The sequence below is a fragment of the Cherax quadricarinatus genome, chromosome 29, assembly GCF_038502225.1.
Source record: "Cherax quadricarinatus isolate ZL_2023a chromosome 29, ASM3850222v1, whole genome shotgun sequence".
NCBI lineage: Eukaryota > Metazoa > Arthropoda > Malacostraca > Decapoda > Parastacidae > Cherax > Cherax quadricarinatus.
The window spans coordinates 27684685-27707084 of record NC_091320.1 but is presented as its reverse complement, the minus strand read 5'-3'; the positions used below and the strand labels follow the sequence as shown (position 1 = coordinate 27707084).

Below are 22400 nucleotides of genomic sequence, written 5' to 3'. Positions count from 1 at the left end.
TTCCACGGGCAGAGTTCTTTGTCTCCACAGACTCCTAAGTGCACCACTCACCCTTTTCCCCTCATCATTTCTGTGATTCACTTCATCCTTCATAGACCCATCTACTGACACATCCACTCCTTAATATCTGAATACATTCACCTCCTCCATACTCTCTCCCTCCAGTCTGATAACCAGTCTTTCGTTGCATAATCTTTTTGTTATCCTCATTCACTTTTAATTTTCTTCTTTTATTTTTTATTTATTATCACACTGGCCGATTCCCACCAAGGCAGGGTGGCCCGAAAAAGAAAAACTTTCACCATCATTCACTCCATCACTGTCTTGCCAGAAGGGTGCTTTACACTACAGTTTTTAAACTGCAACATTAACACCCCTCCTTCAGAGTGCAGGCACTGTACTTCCCATCTCCAGGACTCAAGTCCGGCCTGCCGGTTTCCCTGAATCCCTTCATAAATGTTACTTTGCTCACACTCCAACAGCACGTCAAGTATTAAAAACCATTTGTCTCCATTCACTCCTATCAAACACGCTCACGCATGCCTGCTGGAAGTCCAAGCCCCTCGCACACAAAACCTCCTTTACCCCCTCCCTCCAACCCTTCCTAGGCCTACCCCTACCCCGCCTTCCTTCCACTACAGACTGATACACTCTTGAAGTTATTCTGTTTCGCTCCATTCTCTCTACATGTCCGAACCACCTCAACAACCCTTCCTCAGCCCTCTGGACAACAGTTTTGGTAATCCCGCACCTCCTCCTAACTTCCAAACTACGAATTCTCTGCATTATATTCACACCACACATTGCCCTCAGACATGACATCTCCACTGCCTCCAGCCTTCTCCTCGCTGCAACATTCATCACCCATGCTTCACACCCATATAAGAGCGTTGGTAAAACTATACTCTCATACATTCCCCTCTTTGCCTCCAAGGACAAAGTTCTCTGTCTCCACAGACTCCTAAGTGCACCACTCACTCTTTTTCCCTCATCAATTCTATGATTCACCTCATCTTTCATAGACCCATCCGCTGACACGTCCACTCCCAAATATCTGAATACGTTCACCTCCTCCATACTCTCTCCCTCCAATCTGATATTCAATCTTTCATCACCTAATCTTTTTGTTATCCTCATAACCTTACTCTTTCCTGTATTCACCTTTAATTTTCTTCTTTTGCACACCCTACCAAATTCATCCACCAACCTCTGCAGCTTCTCTTCAGAATCTCCCAAGAGCACAGTGTCATCAGCAAAGAGCAGCTGTGACAACTCCCACCCTGTGTGTGATTCTTTATCTTTTAACTCCACGCCTCTTGCCAAGACCCTAGCATTCACTTCTCTCACAACCCCGTCTATAAATATATTGAACAACCACGGTGACATCACACATCCTTGTCTAAGGCCTACTTTTACTGGGAAATAATCTCCCTCTCTCCTACATACTCTAACCTGAGCCTCACTATCCTTGTAAAAACTCTTCACTGCTTTCAGTAACCTACCTCCTATACCATACACCTGCAACATCTGCCACATTGCCCCCCTATCCACCCTGTCATATTTTTTTTTTTTTTTTTTTTTTTTCCAACAAGTCGGTCGTCTCCCACCGAGGCAGGGTGACCCAAAAAAGAAAGAAAATCCCCAAAAAGAAAATACTTTCATCATCATTCAACACTTTCACCACACTCACACATTATCACTGCTTTTGCAGAGGTGCTCAGAATATAACAGTTTAGAAGCATATACGTATAGAGATACACAACATATCCCTCCAAACTGCCTTTTCCAAATCATCCATAAATGCCACAAAAACCTCTCTACTCTTATCTAAATACTGTTCACCTATATGTGTCACTGTAAACACTTGGTCTACACACCCCCTACCTTTCCTAAAGCCTCCTTGTTCATCTGCTATCCTACTCTCTGTCTTACTCTTAATTCTTTCAATAATAACTCTACCATACACTTTACCAGGTATACTTAACAGACTTATTCCCCTATAATTTTTGCACTCTCTTTTATCCCCTTTGCCTTTATACAAAGGAACTATGCTTGCTCTCTGCCAATTCCTAGGTACCTTACCCTCTTCCATACATTTATTAAATAATAGCACCAACCACTCCAAAACTATATCCCCTCCTGCTTTTAACATTTCTATCTTTATCCAATGAATCCTAGCTGCCTTACCCCCTTTCATTCTACCCACTGCCTCAAGCATAACCTCCCACAACTCTTGGGGATTCCATATGGCACACTGCCTGAACGTAGGTGATGACACCTTTAGATATGCTTCTCTGGGGAATAAAGTATATCACTCGCTCATAGAATCCTCTTAAGGGCGTAAAATCAATCTTGTTGTCACTGACGTCACTTTTACTATCATCGCCAAAACTGTGGGAAAATTATAATTTTCGCTTACTCAGATGTGCTGGGCTGAGGGCCTGGCATGGCCACACTGCCCACGTTGGCCACCCCCAGATGTGATAAGTTGAGGGTCATCTGGGTTATCATTGATATTTATACTACAGACTCCCCCAACTTACGAACAAGTTATGTTCCAGAAGGCTGTTCGTATCTTGAATTGTTCGTAAGTTGTTATTTTGCCATTTTTCTATTGTTATGATTATTATTATTGTTTTTAATATTATTATTATTGTTCCCTCTCTCTGTGCCATTGTTTGTTGGAAACTTAGCCAATACTGTACAGTATCAGTAATACTAAAGAATATTTTAATAATAAATACTGTAATAAAAATCTTTTTACCTTTTTATTTGGTACAATAAACTTGAGGTGATGTCTGTTTGTATGTCCAAATGTTCGTAACTCAAATGTTCGTAAGTAGGGTAGCGTCTGTATTTCATGTCATTTGTGGCCACATCCATCTCAAATCCACCAAACTCTGGTTCTGTATCACTTTCCTCAAATAAGAGAGAGTGATACGATGGGCTGTGAGTGAATCCCCAGGGTTTTCCTCAATGTTGACCCAGCTGGTGCTGAAACAAACTGGTGCTCCCATGTTGTACTGCGGGATCTCTGATTGTTTAATACTGTACACGTGAAGGGCGCAGGCCCGTTCTGTCCTGTCCAGGCCTCTCATGCCTATTGTGCCAAATTTTAAGGCGGACAAAAGTGTGTTGATTGACACCACGAGTGCTAGCAGTAAAACGTAGATCAACGTTCAGATAATTAAAGGTTAATTACCCAGTTCAGTAAACTCCTGATATAATGGACTGATGGGGGGCTGGGATTGTCTGAGTGTCCTTTAAATCATGGGTTATATAAACGTTCATAACACCTGTGTGCCTTCCAGACTATTGTAAAACATATATTTACAACAAAATCCAATGATATTACTATTGTTTCAAGGTGTAAAATCATCAGATTATGGAAATAAGTCGATTTGTTTGACCTCATTGGGTTATCCTGGGTTAAATTTGCTTAGTGTGCTCTGTGACTGAATTCCACTGTTAATATCATGAGATATTAATAAATTTGGAATGAGTAAGTCATTTTCCACACTTTGTTGGTAGGGCAGGTGGTGGTGGAACAACAGCTCCTGATTTCATTGTATATCAGACACAATCAGCACTTGTATAGTTAACCATGATGCACGTTTTTGGACCCTCCTGGACTTAGATTTTTCAATGTTATGAAGAAATTGTAGAAGACCCAAAGAATTATGCTGAGGTCAAAAATATTGGCAGGTGACAGACTTGAAAGATAAAAAAATTGTGCAAGCTAGTACATTGTAAATTTAATCATCAGTTGCGTGCCAGTACACTGGACACAGTTTAACAGTTAAGGGTTCTTGCTCTAAGTGTTTTTGTCATATTGACACACTGCATTGTCTTCCTTCCCCATTCAGTAAATACACAAGTCCAGCACAAGCAGGTAACAACTCTTGACCATTCTAAAACGTGGAAATACTGTATTTTTCGAAATAGCTTGCTCTCTATATTCCTTCCCCATAAATATTTAAAAATTCACCTGAGATTGAATATATGATCCAGATCATTAAAGAGGGATAGAAAAGGTACCCAGTATGCAATGATTCACTATAGTGCATTTATGGTTTTGATGTTGTAACTGTCTTTTGCAGCTTGTCAAGCCACAGTGGGTTACTGGAGTGTGCAAGGCACTCAAGCTTTCCCGCTTGCAGGAAATTACTTTTTGTTTACATCTTCTTCAAACAACGAATTTAGAAGTTCGTAACCAGTCCACAGCACTCCTCAAAGCCAAACTTCCTGATCTTGTACGAGCTTACGTAGACACCGGTGAGTATGAAGCATGATCATGTGAAGTTCAACAGTAATGGTTGCCTGATATTCAAAACTAAATTTTTTATCTTTACATTTGCAAGTCTCTATTATAGTTATCATAATTAGGTATAATTATGTTGGTAGTAGGTTGGTAGACAGCAGCCGCCCAGGGAGGTACTGCGTACTGCCAGGTGAGTGTAAAACGGAAGCCTGTATTTGTTTTACATTATGGTAGGATTGCTGGTGTTTTTTCTGTCTCATAAACATGCAAGATTTCAGGTATGTCTTGCTACGTCTACTTACACTTAGGTCACACTACAAATGCTTGTACACATTTATGTATACACACTCAAATGAGTTTTATTTGATTTTATCTTAAGAGTTCTTGTTCTTATTACTTTTCCTTTCATATCCATGGGGAAGTGGAATAAGACTCATTCCTCCATAAACCATGTGTGTTGTAATAGTCAACTAAAATGTCAGGAACAATGGGCTAGTAACTCCTTTTCCCGTACAGCCAACTAAAAAGAAAAAGAAGAAAACCATCAAAGTGGAATGTTTGAATGTGCGTGGCTGTAGTGCGAATGATAAGAAAGAGATGATTGTGGATGTTATGAATGAAAAGAAGCTGGATGTCCTGGCCCCAAGTGAAACAAAGCTGAAGGGGGCAGGAGAGCTTCAGTGGGGAGAAATAAATGGGATTATGTCAGAGGTTTCAAATAGAGTTAGAGCTAAAGAAGGAGTAGCAATAATGTTGAAGGATAAGTTATGGCAGAAAAAGAAGGAATATAAATGTATAAATTCAAGGATTATATGGAGTAAAATAAGGGTTGGATGTAAAAAGTGGGTTATAGCAAGTGTTTATGCACCTGGAGTATGAGGTATAGAGGAGAGAGATTTTGCGAAATGTAGAGTGAGTGCATGGGGAGTTTTGAACCAAGTGAGAGAGTACTTGTGGTTGGGGATCTCAATGCTAAAGTGGGTAAAAATGTAGAGGGAGTAGTAGGTAAATTTGGGGTGCCAAGGGTAAATGAAAATGGGGAGCCATTAATTAAACTACATATTTTATGAAAAAGAGGATAAATAAGTATACAAGATATGATATAGCATGTAATGAAAGTACAGTAGAGCCCCGCTTTATGGCGTTCCACCAGTACGGTCATTTCAAATTATGACCAAAACTCTAATACTGTCACCGCGCCCCACCCGGTTTGTTTACATTCTCTGTGGGCTCCGTAAGCACTACGTCGCTCCAATATGTTTGGAAACTCCAAAATTTCAAGTATTTTTAAGTTATTTCATATTTTATATGTGCTCTGATAATTATACTAATGTATACTTGTACCTAAATAAACTTACACACTGTGCTGGCTTGCAGGTACACATTAAAATCAGTAAGAGTGTCTTGTGTCTCGAGATGCCATATTAGTAGTGATAATACTCAATAATAATCACAGAGTCCCATTAAATGTCGTATATTACGTTAATATACACATTTTCATTAACCCTTAAACGGTCCAAACAGATCGACGTTCAAATTCGTAGTGCTCCAAAAGTAGATCTACTTTTTTTTTACATATTTTCAATTATAAAAAAAAAAATGTACATAAAAGTTTTTTTTAACACGTTTTCAAATGTAAAACAAAAAAGATCTACATTTTTTTTACATACTTTCAGATGTTGAAAAAACGTATATATACATTTGGACCGCTTAAGGGTTAATCCATCTATGATATTTTTTCAAAATTATATAATAAACGTGATACATAACATATAAAGATTATAAATACACCCCATAGTAGAATAAATAAACATAAATATGAGATGTGGTAGCCAGACGACTTGTACGAGTGATGCCACATTAGTAATGATGATAATCACTGAGTCTCATTAAATGTCGTATATTACGTTAATACAGTGGACCCCCGCATAACGATGGCATCGCATAGCGATTTTTCCGCATAACGATTACTTTTATCGCAAAATTTTTGCCCCGCATACCGATTAAAAACCCGCATACCGATTTTCGTCCGAGACGCGTCCAATGTGCCCTCACATGTGCCGGCCGTCCCATTGTTTACCAGCCAGCCTCCGCGGTAACATCCAAGCATACACTCGGAATATTTCGTATTATTACAGTGTTTTCGGTGGTGTTTCTGGAAAATAAGTGACCATGGGCCCCAAGAAAGCTTCTAGTGCCAACCCTGTGGTAAAAAGGGTGAGAATTAGTATGGAAATTAAGAAAGATTTTGAAGGGTTTGGGGCTAACCCTGAGAAGCCTATGCCAGTTGTGGAATCCATTGTGCCTACTTCAAAGATTAAGGAAATGTGTGCAGAGTGGTTTGAACTGCAAACCTTTATAGATGAAAATCACCCTGACACAGCTGTTGCAAGCCGTGCTTGTGACTATTTCAATGACAATGTTATGGCCCATTTTAGGAAAGTCTTGAAGAAACGGGAGGTACAGAGCTCTATGGACAGATTTGTTGTGCGACAGAGGTCCAGTGACTCTGAAGCTGGTCCTAGTGGCATTAAAAGAAGAAGGGAAGTAACCCCAGAAAAGGACTTGCTACCTCAAGTCCTAATGGAAGGGGATTCCCCTTCTAAACAGTAAGAAGATAATGCTCTCCCCTCCTCCCATCCCATCAATCATCACCAGATCTTCAATAAAAGTAAGTGTCATGTAATTGTGCATGCCTTTTTCAGTTTGTGTGTATTAAAATTAACATTTCATGTGGTAAAAAAAATTTTTTTTCATACTTTTGGGCGTCTTGCACGGATTAATTTTATTTCCATTATTTCTTATGGGGAAAATTAATTCGCATAACGATTATTTCGCATAACGATGAGCCCTCTTGCACGGATTAAAATCGTTAACCGGGGGTCCACTGTATACACATTTTCATTAATCGATCTATGATATTTTTTCAAAATTATATAATAAACACTATACATAACATATAAAGATGATAAATACGCCCCACAGTAGAATAAATGATCATAAATATGAGATGTGGTAGCCAGACAACTTGTACGAGTGATGGCAAGAATAACATTTTCTCTAGTTCAACATAAGAGAAAAATGTGTTACTGGGCATAACTGTAGAAAATTATTCCTTTTGTATGCCGTCACTCAGAGCGTCATTTCTTCTAAAAACGGTGTTACATGAGAATGGGAGTGTTCCTCTTAATTTATTCTACCATATCGACGTAGAGACAACTTGTACACAATGTAACTTGTACATAAACCAGACATGTTCGCCTGGTTTGTTTACAAAACTTGCGTACGCCTGGTTTGTTTACATAACTCTGTGAGTGTCCTCTCTTGTTTACTCATATTCTCTCTCTCTCTCTCTCTCTCTCTCTCTCTCTCTCTCTCTCTCTCTCTCTCTCTCTCAATTATTCGTTTTATCTCGCTTACTCACCTCTGACCCTACATTAAGACAACAAATATTTTAAGGTAAGTAATGAGTGAACTGTACAGTGGACCCCCACCTTACGATATTAATCCGTTCCTGAGAGCTCAATGTATGCCCAAATTATCATAAGGTGAATTAATTTTCCCCATAAGAAATAATGGAAATCAAATTAATCCGTGCAAGACACCACAAAGTATAAAAAAAAAAAATTTTTACCACATGAAATATTAATTTTAATACACAGAATCTGACACTTACCTTCATTGAAGATTTGGTGATGATTGATGGGATGGGAGGAGGGGAGAGTGTGGAAGTTGTTAATGTTTAGAAGGGGAATCCCCTTCCATTAGGACTTTAGGTAGCATGTCCTTTTCCGGGGTTACTTCCCTTCTTCTTTTAATGCCACTAGGACCAGCTGACCGTGGTGCAGCAACAGCTGACTTTGGTGCAGCAGCAGCTGACCGTGGTGCAGCAACAGATGGCGGTGGTGCAGCAGCAGCTGACGGTGGTGCAGCAGCAGCTCACCGTAGTTCAGCAACAGCAGCTCACCGTGGTTCAGCAACAGCTGACTGGTGCAGCAACAGCTGACCGCAGTGCAGCAACAGCTAACGGTGGTGTAGCAGCAGCTGACTGTGGTGCAGCAGCAGCAGCTGACCGTGGTGCAGCATCAGCTGACCGTGGGGCAACAGCTGCTGACCGTGGTTCAGCAACAGCTGACCCTGGTGCAGCAACAGCCGACTGTGGTGCAGCAACAGCTGACGGTGGTGCAGCAACGGCTGACCGTGGTACGATAGTACATACATGTATTTCTCACCCTTTTTACCACAGGGTTGGCACTAGAAGCTTTCTTTGGGCCCATGGTGGCTTATTTAGCAGTTACAAGCACTATAAACAATGGAATAATACAAAATGTATCGAATGTATGCATGCAACCGGCCACCCTGGCTCGTAAACAATGAGGGCAGGGCAGCTGAGGCACTCAGGCTGGATGGACAGGTTCGGGACGAGTCATGTTGGTCAGAAACAGCTGATGGTGGTGCAGCAGCAGCTGACTGTGGTGCAGCATCAGCTGACTGTGGTGCAGCAGCAGCTGACTGTGGTGCAGCAGCAGCTGACCGTGGTTCAGCAACAGCTGATTGTGGTGCAGCACCAGCTGACTGTGGTGCAGCAGCAGCTGACAGTGGTGCAGCAGCAGCAGCTGACAGTGTTGCCGCAGCTGATGGTGGTGCAGCTGCAGCTGACAGTGGTGCAGCAGCAGCTGATGGTGGTGCAGCAGCAGCTGACGGTGGTGCAGCAGCAGCTGACCGTGGTGCAGCAGCAGCTGACCGTGGTGCAGGAGCAGCTGACCGTGGTGCAGGAGCAGCTGCTCGTGGTGCAGGAGCAGCTGCTCGTGGTGCAGGAGCAGCTGACACTGGTGCAGCAGCAGCTGACTGTGGTGCAGCAACAGCTGACTGTGGTGCAGCAACAGCTGACGGTGGTGCAGCAACAGCTGACCGTGGTATGATAGTACGTATTTCCCACCCTTTTTACATATGATCGCTTGAGAGATGGTATCTCCTGCTATCTGTTTTTCGTTTATCCACACCAATAACAGTCTCTCAACATCTTCGAGTACTTGCGATCTCTGTTTCGAAAAAAAACCTGCACCTTTTGCAAGAACAGCTTCCTTGATTGCCGTTTTGTTGGCCGCAATAGTAGCGATTGTTGATTGGGGTTTGGTATACAACCTGGCCAGCTCCGAGACACGCACTCCACTTTCGTACTTAGCAATTATCTCTTTCTTCATTTCCATAGTAATTTTCACCTTTTTTACTGCACAGTTGGCACTAGAAGCTTTCTTGGGGCCCAGGGTGACTTATTTTGCAGGTACAATCACTAAAAACGCTGTGATAATATGAAATGTACCGATTATATGTGTGGATGCGACCGCACTGGCTGGCTTGTAAACACTGGCACCCACGGAGCAGCTGAGGCGCGCTCAGGCCACGCATGGGACGCGTCTCGGACGAATCGCGTGAGGTGAGTTTTTTAGCATGAGGCGAGGCAAAATTTTTGCGTTAAAATGTATTGTATGGTGGATTTAATGTAACGTGATGCCATTGTAAGGTGGGGGTCCACCTTATGATGGGGGTCCAAGCATAGTCACTGGTAGGCGGGATTCCCCAGTGGAAGTAGGTCCTACCCAAATTAATGGGTTAGTTGTAGAAGCCGTGAAGACGGCCATGTAGATATCCCCTGTACCAAGATTCCATGATGTTGCAGTGTCTGACAAGTTGTGCAAGACAGGTATACAATACCGACCTACTTCCACTGAGGAATCCCGCCTACCAGTCACTATGCCCTCGTCTGCTACACATCCCTATTCACTGATGCCTATATAAGCACCAGTCTCCTTACCTGTGCTTCAGAATCTCTACAACCACGGTGCTGTAAACACCACCTCCAAGGCTGAGGGACTGATTACCTCATATTTTGTGTATAGTTCTTCTGTTTTCTAATTATGTACAAGAATCTGCATTGATAAAACCACTGAATGGCGAAGTGTCTACAATAAAGGTAACCAGATGTTGCACAAGTGTCTTAACTTTCATCTTGTCGGTATTGTATACCTGTCTTGCACAAACAAAAAATAGAAGATTTACTGTTATACAGACTACTGCAATATTGTAATAATTGTATAAATAATGTCAGCCCATTCATGACTGCATATAAGAATGGCTAGTTGGACATTTATTGGACAATGACATCATTTGTTTACTTTTGAACATCGGCAAAAATCAAGCAGTTCCCCTACTTTGAGCTCCATTTATAGGTTGTTTTTATAGTAAAACCAGTCAAAATCACCTCTATTTCTATAATATGTTTTCCATTCTATCAAATGAGACGAAGAAAATGAGAATACAAATATAAATACTATACGAAAATAGACCACACAGTCGGCATTTTAATTAAAAAAAAAGTTTTTTTTTCTCTCATTATGCACTGCATGCTGCAGGATTTTTTTTATATGGTGCACACTGCCCACACAGACCCATTCTCTCACATGTGGGCCTACCAGCTTTCTCCTGCTTGATTTGAAGCCGCTAGAATTTATGAGTATATATATGTCAAACACGGTGGCTCGTAAGACGTATATATATGACTGAAACAGTCAAAGGGTTAATAAAATCTGTGAAGGAAGGAAGGCAAGGTAGGGGTCGTCCCCGAAAAGGTTGGAGGGAGGGGTAGAGGATGTTTTGTAGGCGAGGGGCTTGGACTTCCAGCAAACATTTGTGAGTGTGTTAGCGAGAAGTGAATGGAGATGAATGGTTTTTGGGACCTGACAAGCTGTTGAAGTGTGAGCAGGGTAATATTTTGTGAAGGGATTACGGGAAACTATTTAGCCTGACCTGAGTACTGGAAATGGGAAGTAAAATGCCTGCACTTTAAAGGAGGGATTTGGGATATTGGCAGTTTGGAGGCATATCTAAACTGTCACATCTGAGTGCCTCTGCAAAGACAGAGATAATGTATAAGTGATGGTGAAATGTTGAATGATGATGAAAGTTTTTTCTTTCTTTTTGGGTCACCCTGCCTTGGTGGGAAATGGCCGACTTGTTAAAGAAAGAAAAAAAAGATTTTCACTGATTTTATTATTTATAATTTTTGTAACTTTTTTTTTCAACACCTCAGCTGTTTCCCACTGAGGCAGGGTGACCCAGAAAAGAAACACTTTGACCATCATTCACACATAATTCACTGTATGCTTCTTAACCCTTTGACTGTTTCAGGCCCCTCTCTGAAACTGTCATTCTATGTCGCCAAATATTCGAAAAAAAAAAAAATTATTTTTTCTTATGAAAATGTTAGGAATATTTTTACTAGTGTTTTAAGCCTAAAAAAAATTTTTGCCATCAGTACTTACTGAGATATAGAGCCGCAAAGTTTGCAGAAATTGACGTGCGTACGGCAACAGCAGCGACTGCCGCCCACCCGGTATTCTTTTATTTACTCTAATTCAAAGGTTTCTTGCATTTTTCAATATTTTTCTTTTCCAGGTAACTTATGTGGCCTGTGAGACCAATGTAAGGTGCATTGTTCAAATATACACTCATTATTTACAACACAATAACAGAACAAACTTTATCACTATTAGTTTGTGTATACACTTTGTTTACACAAACAAACAATACAAAACAATGTTTATTACTATTGTTCCATAATATATATACATATGTACAGTCACTAACCACGTTCCTAGAACTGCTGCAGCTTGTGGAACTCTTTGAAACATGGGTATATGCAGTGGGGCACTTCACACTCCTCACACACAAAACGAGTGTCTCTGCGTGTTTGTGGGCGTTTTGTGGTATGCATACATACATAACACCTCTTCTGAGCATTTTTCTTGGCAGTAGTAGGAGGCAGTTGTATGGGGTAGTGATCACCAGGCCTCATACGAGATGACGTCTGTGGGCGCTGGTCTATTGCAGGAGTTGCTCCTTGGTACTTTACAATTATTTGTCTGATTACTGACAGGCTAAATTCACCATATTTTGGTGTTTTGTTGGTCTTCAACTTGTATATGTTATAAGCATTTAGCATAGAGATATCAACAAGATGGAAAAAAAGTTTGATATACCACTTATAACTGTTGCGTACACAGTCTGCAAACCCAATCTGCATGTCACATTTGTCCACTAAGCGCATATTGAGGTTGTAGTCCATGACAGCTGCAGGCTTTAGAATGGGTTCATTGGTCTCTCTGTTGTCCCTGCCACTGGGTACCATTTCATTTCTGTGAACTGATGTCAACAATGTGACATCATGTTTGTCATGCCACCGAAATGCCATGATGTCATTGGCAGCAAAGGCTTGCACCTCACCTCTGCGAGTGCCAGCGTCGAACCTTGGCATATGTTTGCGATTACCACGCACTGTGCCACACACGTCTGTCAAGTTCACTCGCAAGAAATCACTGAGTAAGGGGCTTGTGTACCAGTTATCAGTAAATAACATATGCCCCTTACCAAGATATGGTTCCATCATTGTTCGAACCACATCACCAGAGATACCCAATAACTTCATGGTATCTCTCAAAGTATTACTGCCAGTGTACACAATAATATCTAAAACAAGACCACTTCTGCAATCACACAGTACAAATAGCTTTATACCAAAGCGTTTCCTCTTGCTTGGTATATATTGCTTGAATGAGAGTCTTCCTTTGAATAAAATCAAGGACTCATCAATAACAAGCTTCCTGAAGGGATAAAAATACATGCAGCACTTTTGTTTCAGGTACATAAACACATTTCTTATCTTATATAACCTGTCGCTTCTGTCAGGCCTGGTTTTGTCTGAAAAGTGTAACATACGTAACAGTATCAGGAAACGATTGACACCTATAATGTCACTAAAACCTGGAGTTGAAATCAGGTGATCTGTTGTCCAGTATGTGGTGACAGTGTGCTTATACACATGTGGCATAAGCATTATTGTGGCAAAAAACAGGTACATCTCTGCCACAGTTGTCTCCTTCCACTTGTGTAGCCGTGATTTTGGTGAGAGAATTGTATTTGCCATGGTGTAATCAGAGTATGTGTTTATTTCCCTGACAATGATGTCCATCAGGGGTTCATCGAAGAATAACTCAAAGCAGTCCAGTTCACTGGCATTGTTCCCAAGTGGACAAGATGGCTTTATTCCACTTTGTGTTTCATCAAAGTCATGGGGACTGGGAACAAACTCGTCACCGTCCTGCCAATCCCAGATGCGGTCTGCTGGTGGGGTCTGGATATTGTACTGTGGTTGTGGTTGTGCAGGTTGTGGTGGTGCAGGTTGTGGTGGTGCAGGTTGTGGTGGTGCAGGTTGTGGGAGTGTGGGGTAGGGTGAGGCTGGTTGTTCTGCTGAGTCAGCCGTGTGGGTAGTAGCGTGGCCCGGTGATGGTGCCACATGGGCCGTGCCACCCTCACTATCACCACCACTGCCTCCTCCCTCACTGTCACCATTCATACCCATCGTTACAATATCGTCATCTTCACTATCAGGTCGTGGTGTAGGGCCACGGGATGTGCTCCCAGAGTTTCTCCTTCCCCTTGGAACAACATATGAAACACTACCAGACCGCATGCTACGTCGTACATACTGGTGCTTCACTGGGGAATATTCACTCTCACTGTCACTAGAACTGCTTTCAATGACCTTGAAATCACTATCACTATCACTGCTATCATCTGGGTGTTGTACACGACCAAATAGTTTCCTCTTTCGTCCTGGTACAGACGAACGTGAACGTGAACAAGCCGGCACAGCACCAGAGGTCGAAGGTTGTGGGTCATCTGGGTTTTCGTCACTATTTACGTTATCCTGGGCACTTTTTTCAGTAACACTCACTTCAAAACCCTGGAATTCACTGTCACTGACATTTTCATCGCTGTTAGAGCTATCACTTGGGAATAAAAGACCTCCAATCCGCCGAGGAGTGAGGAACTTCTTACCGAGAGGCATGGTGAAAATGGACTGACAACATGGCGTTCCCACAATGCACTGCTGGGTCCCAGATTTTTTTCACAGGGTGCACACCGACCACTGAGACCCATTCTCCCGTGTAGGCCTACCAGGCCTTTGGCGCTTGATTTGAAGCCGCTAGAATTTGTGCGTATAAATACGTCAGAAACATTGGCTCGTAAGACGTATTTATACGTTGGAAACAGTCAAAGGGTTAAATGAGATTAGTTAATTCTTATGTCTTTTCATATCCTGAATCCAAATATCACCTTGAAAAATGCTTATTGGCTATAGGTTTAAAGATAAAATACATGTAATATTTGATTATTTTATTATAACGTACAGTATGTGTCAGTAAGTTTTAAACTTTAATCCGTACCTTCTCCTTGCCTTCTTTCTTGACGCTTATAGTGGGCTGAAGAATCATCTCTTGTCCATGTCCAGCAATAGTCTGCAAGCATTCTTGTGCCTCATTTGCCTTGGTACCATTTTACCATGGTTGAAATATCTTAGTGAAACCTTCCACCACGTTTGTCACTAACTGCCCCACAGTTCGCTGGAAAAGTGTCTAAATGTGCATCTAAAAAGTGGATTTTAAGTAACATATTACATCCCATGTTCTTGTAAGCCTTGATGAGGTTTTCCACCAATTCTTGATAGTTGCCTTTCCTTTTGTTTGTGAGAAATCCCTTCATCACTAACTTGAATGCTTCCCAAGCAGCTTCTTTTTCCTCCTCATGAAGGCCTGATTCAAAGTCACCATCTTTAAGAAGCTCTCGAATCTGAGGACCATTGAAAACTCCCACTCTTATCTTAGCGTCATTCAGTGAGGGTAATTTTGATGTTAAATACTTGAATTCCTGACCGGATTTGTCCATAGCTTTTACAAAGTTTTTCATGAGCTCCAGTTTTGTGTAGTGGTGGTGGTAGCAAAATTTGTTTGGTTCAGTGAGAGGTGGATGTTGAACATTTTTCATCCCAGGTTTCAATGATTGACGAGGTGGCCAGTCTCTCCTGATGTAGTGGGAATCTCTTCCATGGCTGTCTCATTCACATAGAAAGCAGCAGTACTTGGTGTATCTGAAAGAAGAAGAAAAACAATTAGAAGATAAACAGAAAATTTATTCGTTAATTTATCATTATAATACAGAACATCCTAGGTAGTAGGTTGGTAGACAGCAACCGCCCAGAGAGGTACTACCGTCCTACCAAATGAGTGTAAAACGAAAGCATGTAATTGTTTTACATGATGGTAGGATTGCTGGTGTCCTTTTTTCTGTCTCATGAAAATGCAAGATTTCAGGTACGTCTTGCTGCTTCTACTTACACGTAGGTCACACTACACATACATGTACAAGCATATATATACACACCCCTTTGGGTTTTCTTCTATTTTCTTTCTAGTTCTTATTCTTGTTTATTTCCTCTTATCTCCATGGGGAAGTGGAACAGAATTCTTCCTCCGTAAGCCATGCGTGTTGTAAGAGGCGACTAAAATGCTGGGAGCAAGGGGCTAGTAATCCATTCTCCTGTATAGATTACTTAATTTAAAAAGAGAAACTTTCGTTTCTCTTTTTGGGCCACCCTGCCTTGGTGGGATACGGCCTGTTTGTTGAAAGAAAGAATACAGAACATGACAGATAAGCAGAAGTATTTATATCATTCATTAGGAAAATAAAATTAATATGCCTCACATGCATATCAATAGCTTTCTTAATGAATACTTTTTTTTTTAACAAGTCGGCCGTCTCCCACCGAGGCAGGGTGACCCAAAAAGAAAGAAAATCCCCCAAAAAGAAAATACTTTCATCATCATTCAGCACTTTCACCTCACTCACACATAATCACTGTTTTTGCAGAAGTGCTCAGAATGCAACAGTTTAGAAGTATATATGTATGTATACAACATATCCCTCCAAACTGCCAATATCCCAAACCCCTCCTTTAAAGTGCAGGCATTGTACTTCCCATTTCCAGGACTCAAGTCTGGCTATATAAAATAACCGGTTTCCCTGAATACCTTCACTAAATATTACCCTGCTCACACTCCAACAGCCCGTCAGGTCCCAAATACCATTTGTCTCCATTCACTCCTATCTAACACGCTCACACACGCTTGCTGGAAGTCCAAGCCCCTCGCCCACAAAACCTCATTTACCCCCTTCCTCCAACCCTTTCAAGGACAACCCCTACCCTGCCTTCCTTCCCCTACAGATTTATATGCTCTCCAAGTCATTCTACTTGGATCTGTTCTCTCTAAATGACCGAACCACCTCAACAACCCTTCATTAGACCTCTGACTAATACTTTGATTAACTCCACACCTTCTAATTTCCACACTACAAATTTTCTGCATAACATTTACACCACACATTGCCCTTAGACAGGACATCTCCACTGCCTCCAACCCCCTCCTCACTGCAGCATTTACAACCCAAGCTTCACACCCATATAAGAGTGTTGGTACCACTATACAGTGGACCCCCGCATAGCGACCTTAATCCGTGCAAGAGGGCTGATTGTTATGCGAAATGTTCGGTATGCGAATGAATTTTCCCCATAAGAAATAATGGAAATCAAATTAATCCGTGCAAGACACCCAAATGTATGAAAAAAAAATTTTTACTACATGAAATATACATTTTCCTACACACAAAGAGAAGGATACATGCACAATAGTAGAGTAGTACATGCACAATATATATTGTGCATGTACTAGTCTACTAAATGAAGAATAAATGACACCTCTATTGAAGATGCAGCAATGACTGATGAGACACTGTGTCCTGGGAGTGCCTTTTCCTCCTGAGTACTGTAGGTCCTGTTTGGCATTTTCTTCCAGAACAGGCCTTATCACACTGTGTATGCCACTACGATTCTTAAATCTCTCAAACCAACCTTTGCTGGCTTTAAATTCACCAATATGAGCACTAGTTCCAGGCATTTTTCCCTGTTCACCTGGGTGTTAGTCGACTGGTGTGGGTTGCATCCTGGGAGACAAGATTAAGGACCCCAATGGAAATAAGTTAGACAGTCTTCGATGACACTGACTTTTTTGGGTTATCCTGGGTGGCAAATCCTCTGGGGTTAATTGTTTCTTGGTATTCTCAATAAGCCACACCAACAACGGTGCTACAGCAGCAGCAGCAGCTGACGGTGGTACAGCAGCAACAGACGATGCTACAGCAGCAACAGACGATGCTACAGCAGCAGCAGACGATGCTACAGCAGCAACAGACGATGCTACAGCAGCAGCAGACGATGCTACAGCAGCAGCAGACGATGCTACAGCAGCAGCAGACGATGCTACAGCAGCAGCAGACGATGCTACAGCAGCAGCAGACGATGCTACAGCAGAAGCAGACGATGCTACAGCAGCAGCAGCAGCTGACGGTGGTACAACAGCAGCAGCAGCTGACAGTGCAGCAGCAGCTGACGGTGGTACAGCAGCAGCTGTACCACCAATAGTAGCGATGGTTGATTGGGGTTTATTATACAACCTGGCCAGCTCGGAGACACGCACTCCACTTTCATACTTATCAATGATCTTTTTCTTCATCTCTATAGTAATTCTCACCCTTATTGCTGTAGGGTTGGCACTAGAAGCTTTCTTGGGGCCCATGGTCACTTATTTTCCAGAAGAAATCACCAAAAACACTGTAATAATACGAAATGTTCAGATTGTATGCTTGGATGTTACCGTGGAGGCTGGCTGGTAAACAATGCCACCGGCGGAACTTGTGAGCGTGGCTCAGGCCGCACATTGGACGCATCTCGGACGAAGGGCGGTGAGCGGGTTTTTGGGCGGTATGCGAGGCAAAATTTTTGCGAAAAAAGCGAGCGGTATGCGGATTGTACGGTATGCGATGCGTGCGGTATGCGGGGGTCCACTGTACTTTCATACGTTCCCTTCTTTGCCTCCATAGATAATGTTCTTTGTCTCCACATATACCTTAACGCACCATTCACCTTTTTTCCCTCGTCATTTCTATGATTAACCTCATCCTTCATAAATCCATCTGCTGATACGTCAACTCCCAAATATTTGAAAACATTCACTTCTTCCATACTCCTCCTTCCCAATTTGATATACAATTTTTCTTTATCTAAATCATTTGATACCCTCATCACCTTACTCTTTTCTATGTTCACTTTCAACTTTCTACCTTTACACACACACCCAAATTCATTCACTAACCTCTGCAATTTTTCTTTAGAATCTCCCATAAGCACAGTATCATCAGCAAAAAGTAACTGTGCCAATTCCCATTTTATATTTGACTCTCCATTATTTAATCCCACCCCTCTCCCAAACACCCTAGCATTTACTTCTTTTACAACCTCCATCTATAAATATATTAAACAACCATGGTGACATTACACATCCCTGTCTAAGTCCTACTTTTACCTGGAAGTAGTCTCCCTCTCTTCTACACACCCTAACCTGAGCCTCACTGTCCTCGTAAAAACTCTTTACAGCATTTAGTAACTTACCAATGGGCTAGTAACCCCTTCTCCTGTAGACATTTACTAAAAAAGAGAAGAAGAAAAACTTTATAAAACTGGGATGCTTGAATGTGCGTGGATGTAGTGTGGATGACAAGAAACAGATGATTGCTGATGTTATGAATGAAAAGAAGTTGGATGTCCTGGCTAAGCGAAACAAAGCTGAAGGGGGTAGGGGAGTTTTGGTGTGGGGAAATAAATGGGATTAAATCTGGAGTATCTGAGAGAATTAGAGCATAGGAAGGGGTAGCAGTAATGTTGAAGGATCAGTTATGGAAGGAGAAAAGAGAATATGAATGTGTAAATTCAAGAATTATGTGGATTTAAGTAAAGGTTGGATGTGAAAAGTGGGTCATAATAAGCGTGTATGCACCTGGAGAAGAGAGGGATGTAGAGGAGAGAGAGAGATTTTGGGAGATGTTAAGTGAATGTATAGGAGCCTTTGAACCAAGTGAGAGAGTAATTGTGGTAGGGGACCTGAATGCTAAAGTAGGAGAAACTTTTAGAGAGGGTGTGGTAGGTAAGTTTGGGGTGCCAGGTGTAAATGAAAATGGGAGCCCTTTGATTGAACTTTGTATAGAAAGGGGTTTAGTTATAGGTAATACATATTTTAAGAAAAAGAGGATAAATAAGTATACAAGATATGATGTAGGGCAAAATGACAGTAGTTTGTTGGATTATGTATTGGTAGATAAAAGACTGTTGAGTAGACTTCAGGATGTACATGTTTATAGATGGGCCACAGATATATCAGATCACTTTCTAGTTGTAGCTACACTGAGAGTAAAAGGTAGATGGGATACAAGGAGAATAGAAGCATTAGGGAAGAGAGAGGTGAAGGTTTATAAACTAAAAGAGGAGGCAGTTAGGGTAAGATATAAACAGCTATTGGAGGATAGATGGGCTAATGAGAGCATAGGCAATGGGGTCGAAGAGGTATGGGGTAGGTTTAAAAATGTAGTGTTGGAGTGTTCAGCAGAAGTTTGTGGTTACAGGAAGGTGGGTGCGGGAGGGAAGAGGAGCGATTGGTGGAATGATGATGTAAAGAGAGTAGTACGGGAGAAAAAGTTAGCATATGAGAAGTTTTTACAAAGTAGAAGTGATGCAAGGAGGGAAGAGTATATGGAGAAAAAGAGAGAGGTTAAGAGAGTGGTGAAGCAATGTAAAAAGAGAGCAAATGAGAGAGTGGGTGAGATGTTATCAACAAATTTTGTTGAAAATAAGAAAAAGTTTTGGAGTGAGATTAACAAGTTAAGAAAGCCTAGAGAACAAATGGATTTGTCAGTTAAAAATAGGAGAGGAGAGTTAGAGGTATTGGGAAGATGGAGGGAATATTTTGAGGAATTGTTAAATGTTGATGAAGATAGGGAAGCTGTGATTTCATGTATAGGGCAAGGAGGAGTAACATCTTGTAGGAGTGAGGAAGAGCCAGTTGTGAGTGTGGGGAAGTTCGTGAGGCAGTAGGTAAAATGAAAGGGGGTAAGGCAGCCGGGATTGATGGGATAAAGATAGAAATGTTAAAAGCAGGTGGGATATAGTTTTGGAGTGGTTGGTGCAATTATTTAATAAATGTATGGAAGAAGGTAAGGTACCTAGGGATTGGCAGAGAACATGCATAGTTCCTTTGTATAAAGGCAAAGGGGACAAAAGAGAGTGCAAAAATTATAGGGGGATAAGTTTGTTGAGTATACCTGGTAAAGTGTATGGTAGAGTTATTATTGAAAGAATTAAGAGTAAGACGGAGAATGGGATAGCAGATGAACAAGGAGGCTTTAGTAAAGGTCGGGGGTGTGTGGACCAGGTGTTTACAGTGAAACACATAAGTGAACAGTATTTAGATAAGGCTAAAGAGGTCTTTGTGGCATTTATGGATTTGGAAAAGGTGTATGACAGGGTGGATAGGGGGGCAATGTGGCAGATGTTGTAGGTGTATGGTGTAGGAGGTAGGTTACTGAAAGCAGTGAAGAGTTTTTACGAGGATAGTGAGGCTCAAGTTAGAGTATGTAGGAAAGAGGGAAATTATTTCGCAGTAAAAGTAGGCCTTAGACAAGGATGTGTGATGTCACCGTGGTTGTTTAATATATTTATAGATGGGGTTGTAAGAGAAGTAAATGCGAGGGTCTTGGCAAGAGGTGTGGAGTTAAAAGATAAAGAATCACACATAAAGTGGGAGTTGTCACAGTTGCTCTTTGCTGATGACACTGTGCTCTTGGGAGATTCTGAAGAGAAGTTGCAGAGGATGGTGGATGAATTTGGTAGGGTATGCAAAAGAAGAAAATTAAAAGTGAATACAGGAAAGAGTAAGGTTATGAGGATAACAAAAAGATTAGGTGATGAAAGATTGGATATCAGATTGGAGGGAGAGAGTTTGGAGGAGGTGAATGTATTCAGATATTTGGGAGTGGACGTGTCATCGGATGGGTCTATGAAAGATGAGGTGAATCATAAAATTGATGAGGGGAAAAGTGGTGCACTTATGAGTCTGTGGAGACAAAGAACTTTGTCCTTGGAGGCAAAGAGGGGAATGTATGAGAGTATAGTTTTACCAACGCTCTTATATGGTTGTGAAGCATGGGTGATGAATGTTGCAGCGAGGAGAAGGCTGGAGGCAGTGGAGATGTCATGTCTGAGGGCAATGTGTGGTGTGAATATAATGCAGAGAATTCGTAGTTTGGAAGTTAGGAGGAGGTGTGGGATTACCAAACCTGTTGTCCAGAGGGCTGAGGAAGGGTTGTTGAGGTGGTTCGGACATGTAGAGAGAATGGAGCGAAACAGAATGACTTCAAGAGTGTATCAGTCTGTAGTGGAAGGAAGGCAGGGTAGGGGTCTGCCTAGGAATGGTTGGAGGGAGGGGGTAAAGGAGGTTTTGTGTGCGAGGGGCTTGGACTTCCAGCAGGCATGCGTGAGCGTGTTTGATAGGAGTGAATGGAGACAAATGGTTTTTAATACTTGACGTGCTGTTGGAGTGTGAGCAAAGTAACATTTATGAAGGGGTTCAGGGAAACCGGCAGGCCGGACTTGAGTCCTGGAGATGGGAAGTACAGTGCCTGCACTCTGAAGGAGGGGTGTTAATGTTGCAGTTCAAAAACTGTAGTATAGAGCACTCTTCTGGCAAGACAGTGATGGAGTGAATGATGGTGAAAGTTTTTCATTTTCGGGCCACCCTGCCTTGGTGGGAATCGGCCAGTGTGATAATAATAATAATAATAATAATATAAACCACCTTTTCCATATACTTGCAACATCTGCCACATTGCTCCCCTATCCACTCTATCATATGCCATTTCTAAATCCATAAATGCAATAAAAACTTCCCTACCTTTATCTAAATACTGTTCACATATATGCTTCAATGTAAACACCTGATCTACATATCCCCTACCCACTCTAAAACCTCCTTGCTCATCCGCAATCCTACATTCTGTCTTGCCTCTAATTCTTTCAATAATAACCCTACCGTACACTTTTCCTGGTATACTCAGTAAACTTATTCCTCTATAATTTTTACAATGTATTTTGTCCCCCTTTCCTTTATATAAAGGGACTATACATGCTCTCTGCCAATCCTTAGGTACCTTCCCCTCTTTCATACATTTATTAAACAAAAATTACCAAGCACTCCAACACTATATCCCCCTCCCCTGCTTTTAACATTTCTGTCATGATCCCATCAGTTCCAGTTGCTTTACCCCCTTTCATTCTATGTAATGCCTCGCGCACCTCCCC

General features: G+C 41.7%; 1 protein-coding gene across 1 annotated transcript in view; it reads left to right on the top strand.

Annotated features, from left to right (window-relative positions):
• Not1 (CCR4-NOT transcription complex subunit 1) overlaps window positions 1-22400 on the top strand; it is a 462156-nt gene that overhangs the window by 22627 nt on the left and 417129 nt on the right. The window contains exon 5 of the mRNA XM_070089800.1: window positions 4101-4275. Within this exon, the coding sequence (XP_069945901.1) occupies window positions 4101-4275 (175 nt within the window). The remainder of the gene's footprint in view (window positions 1-4100; window positions 4276-22400) is intronic.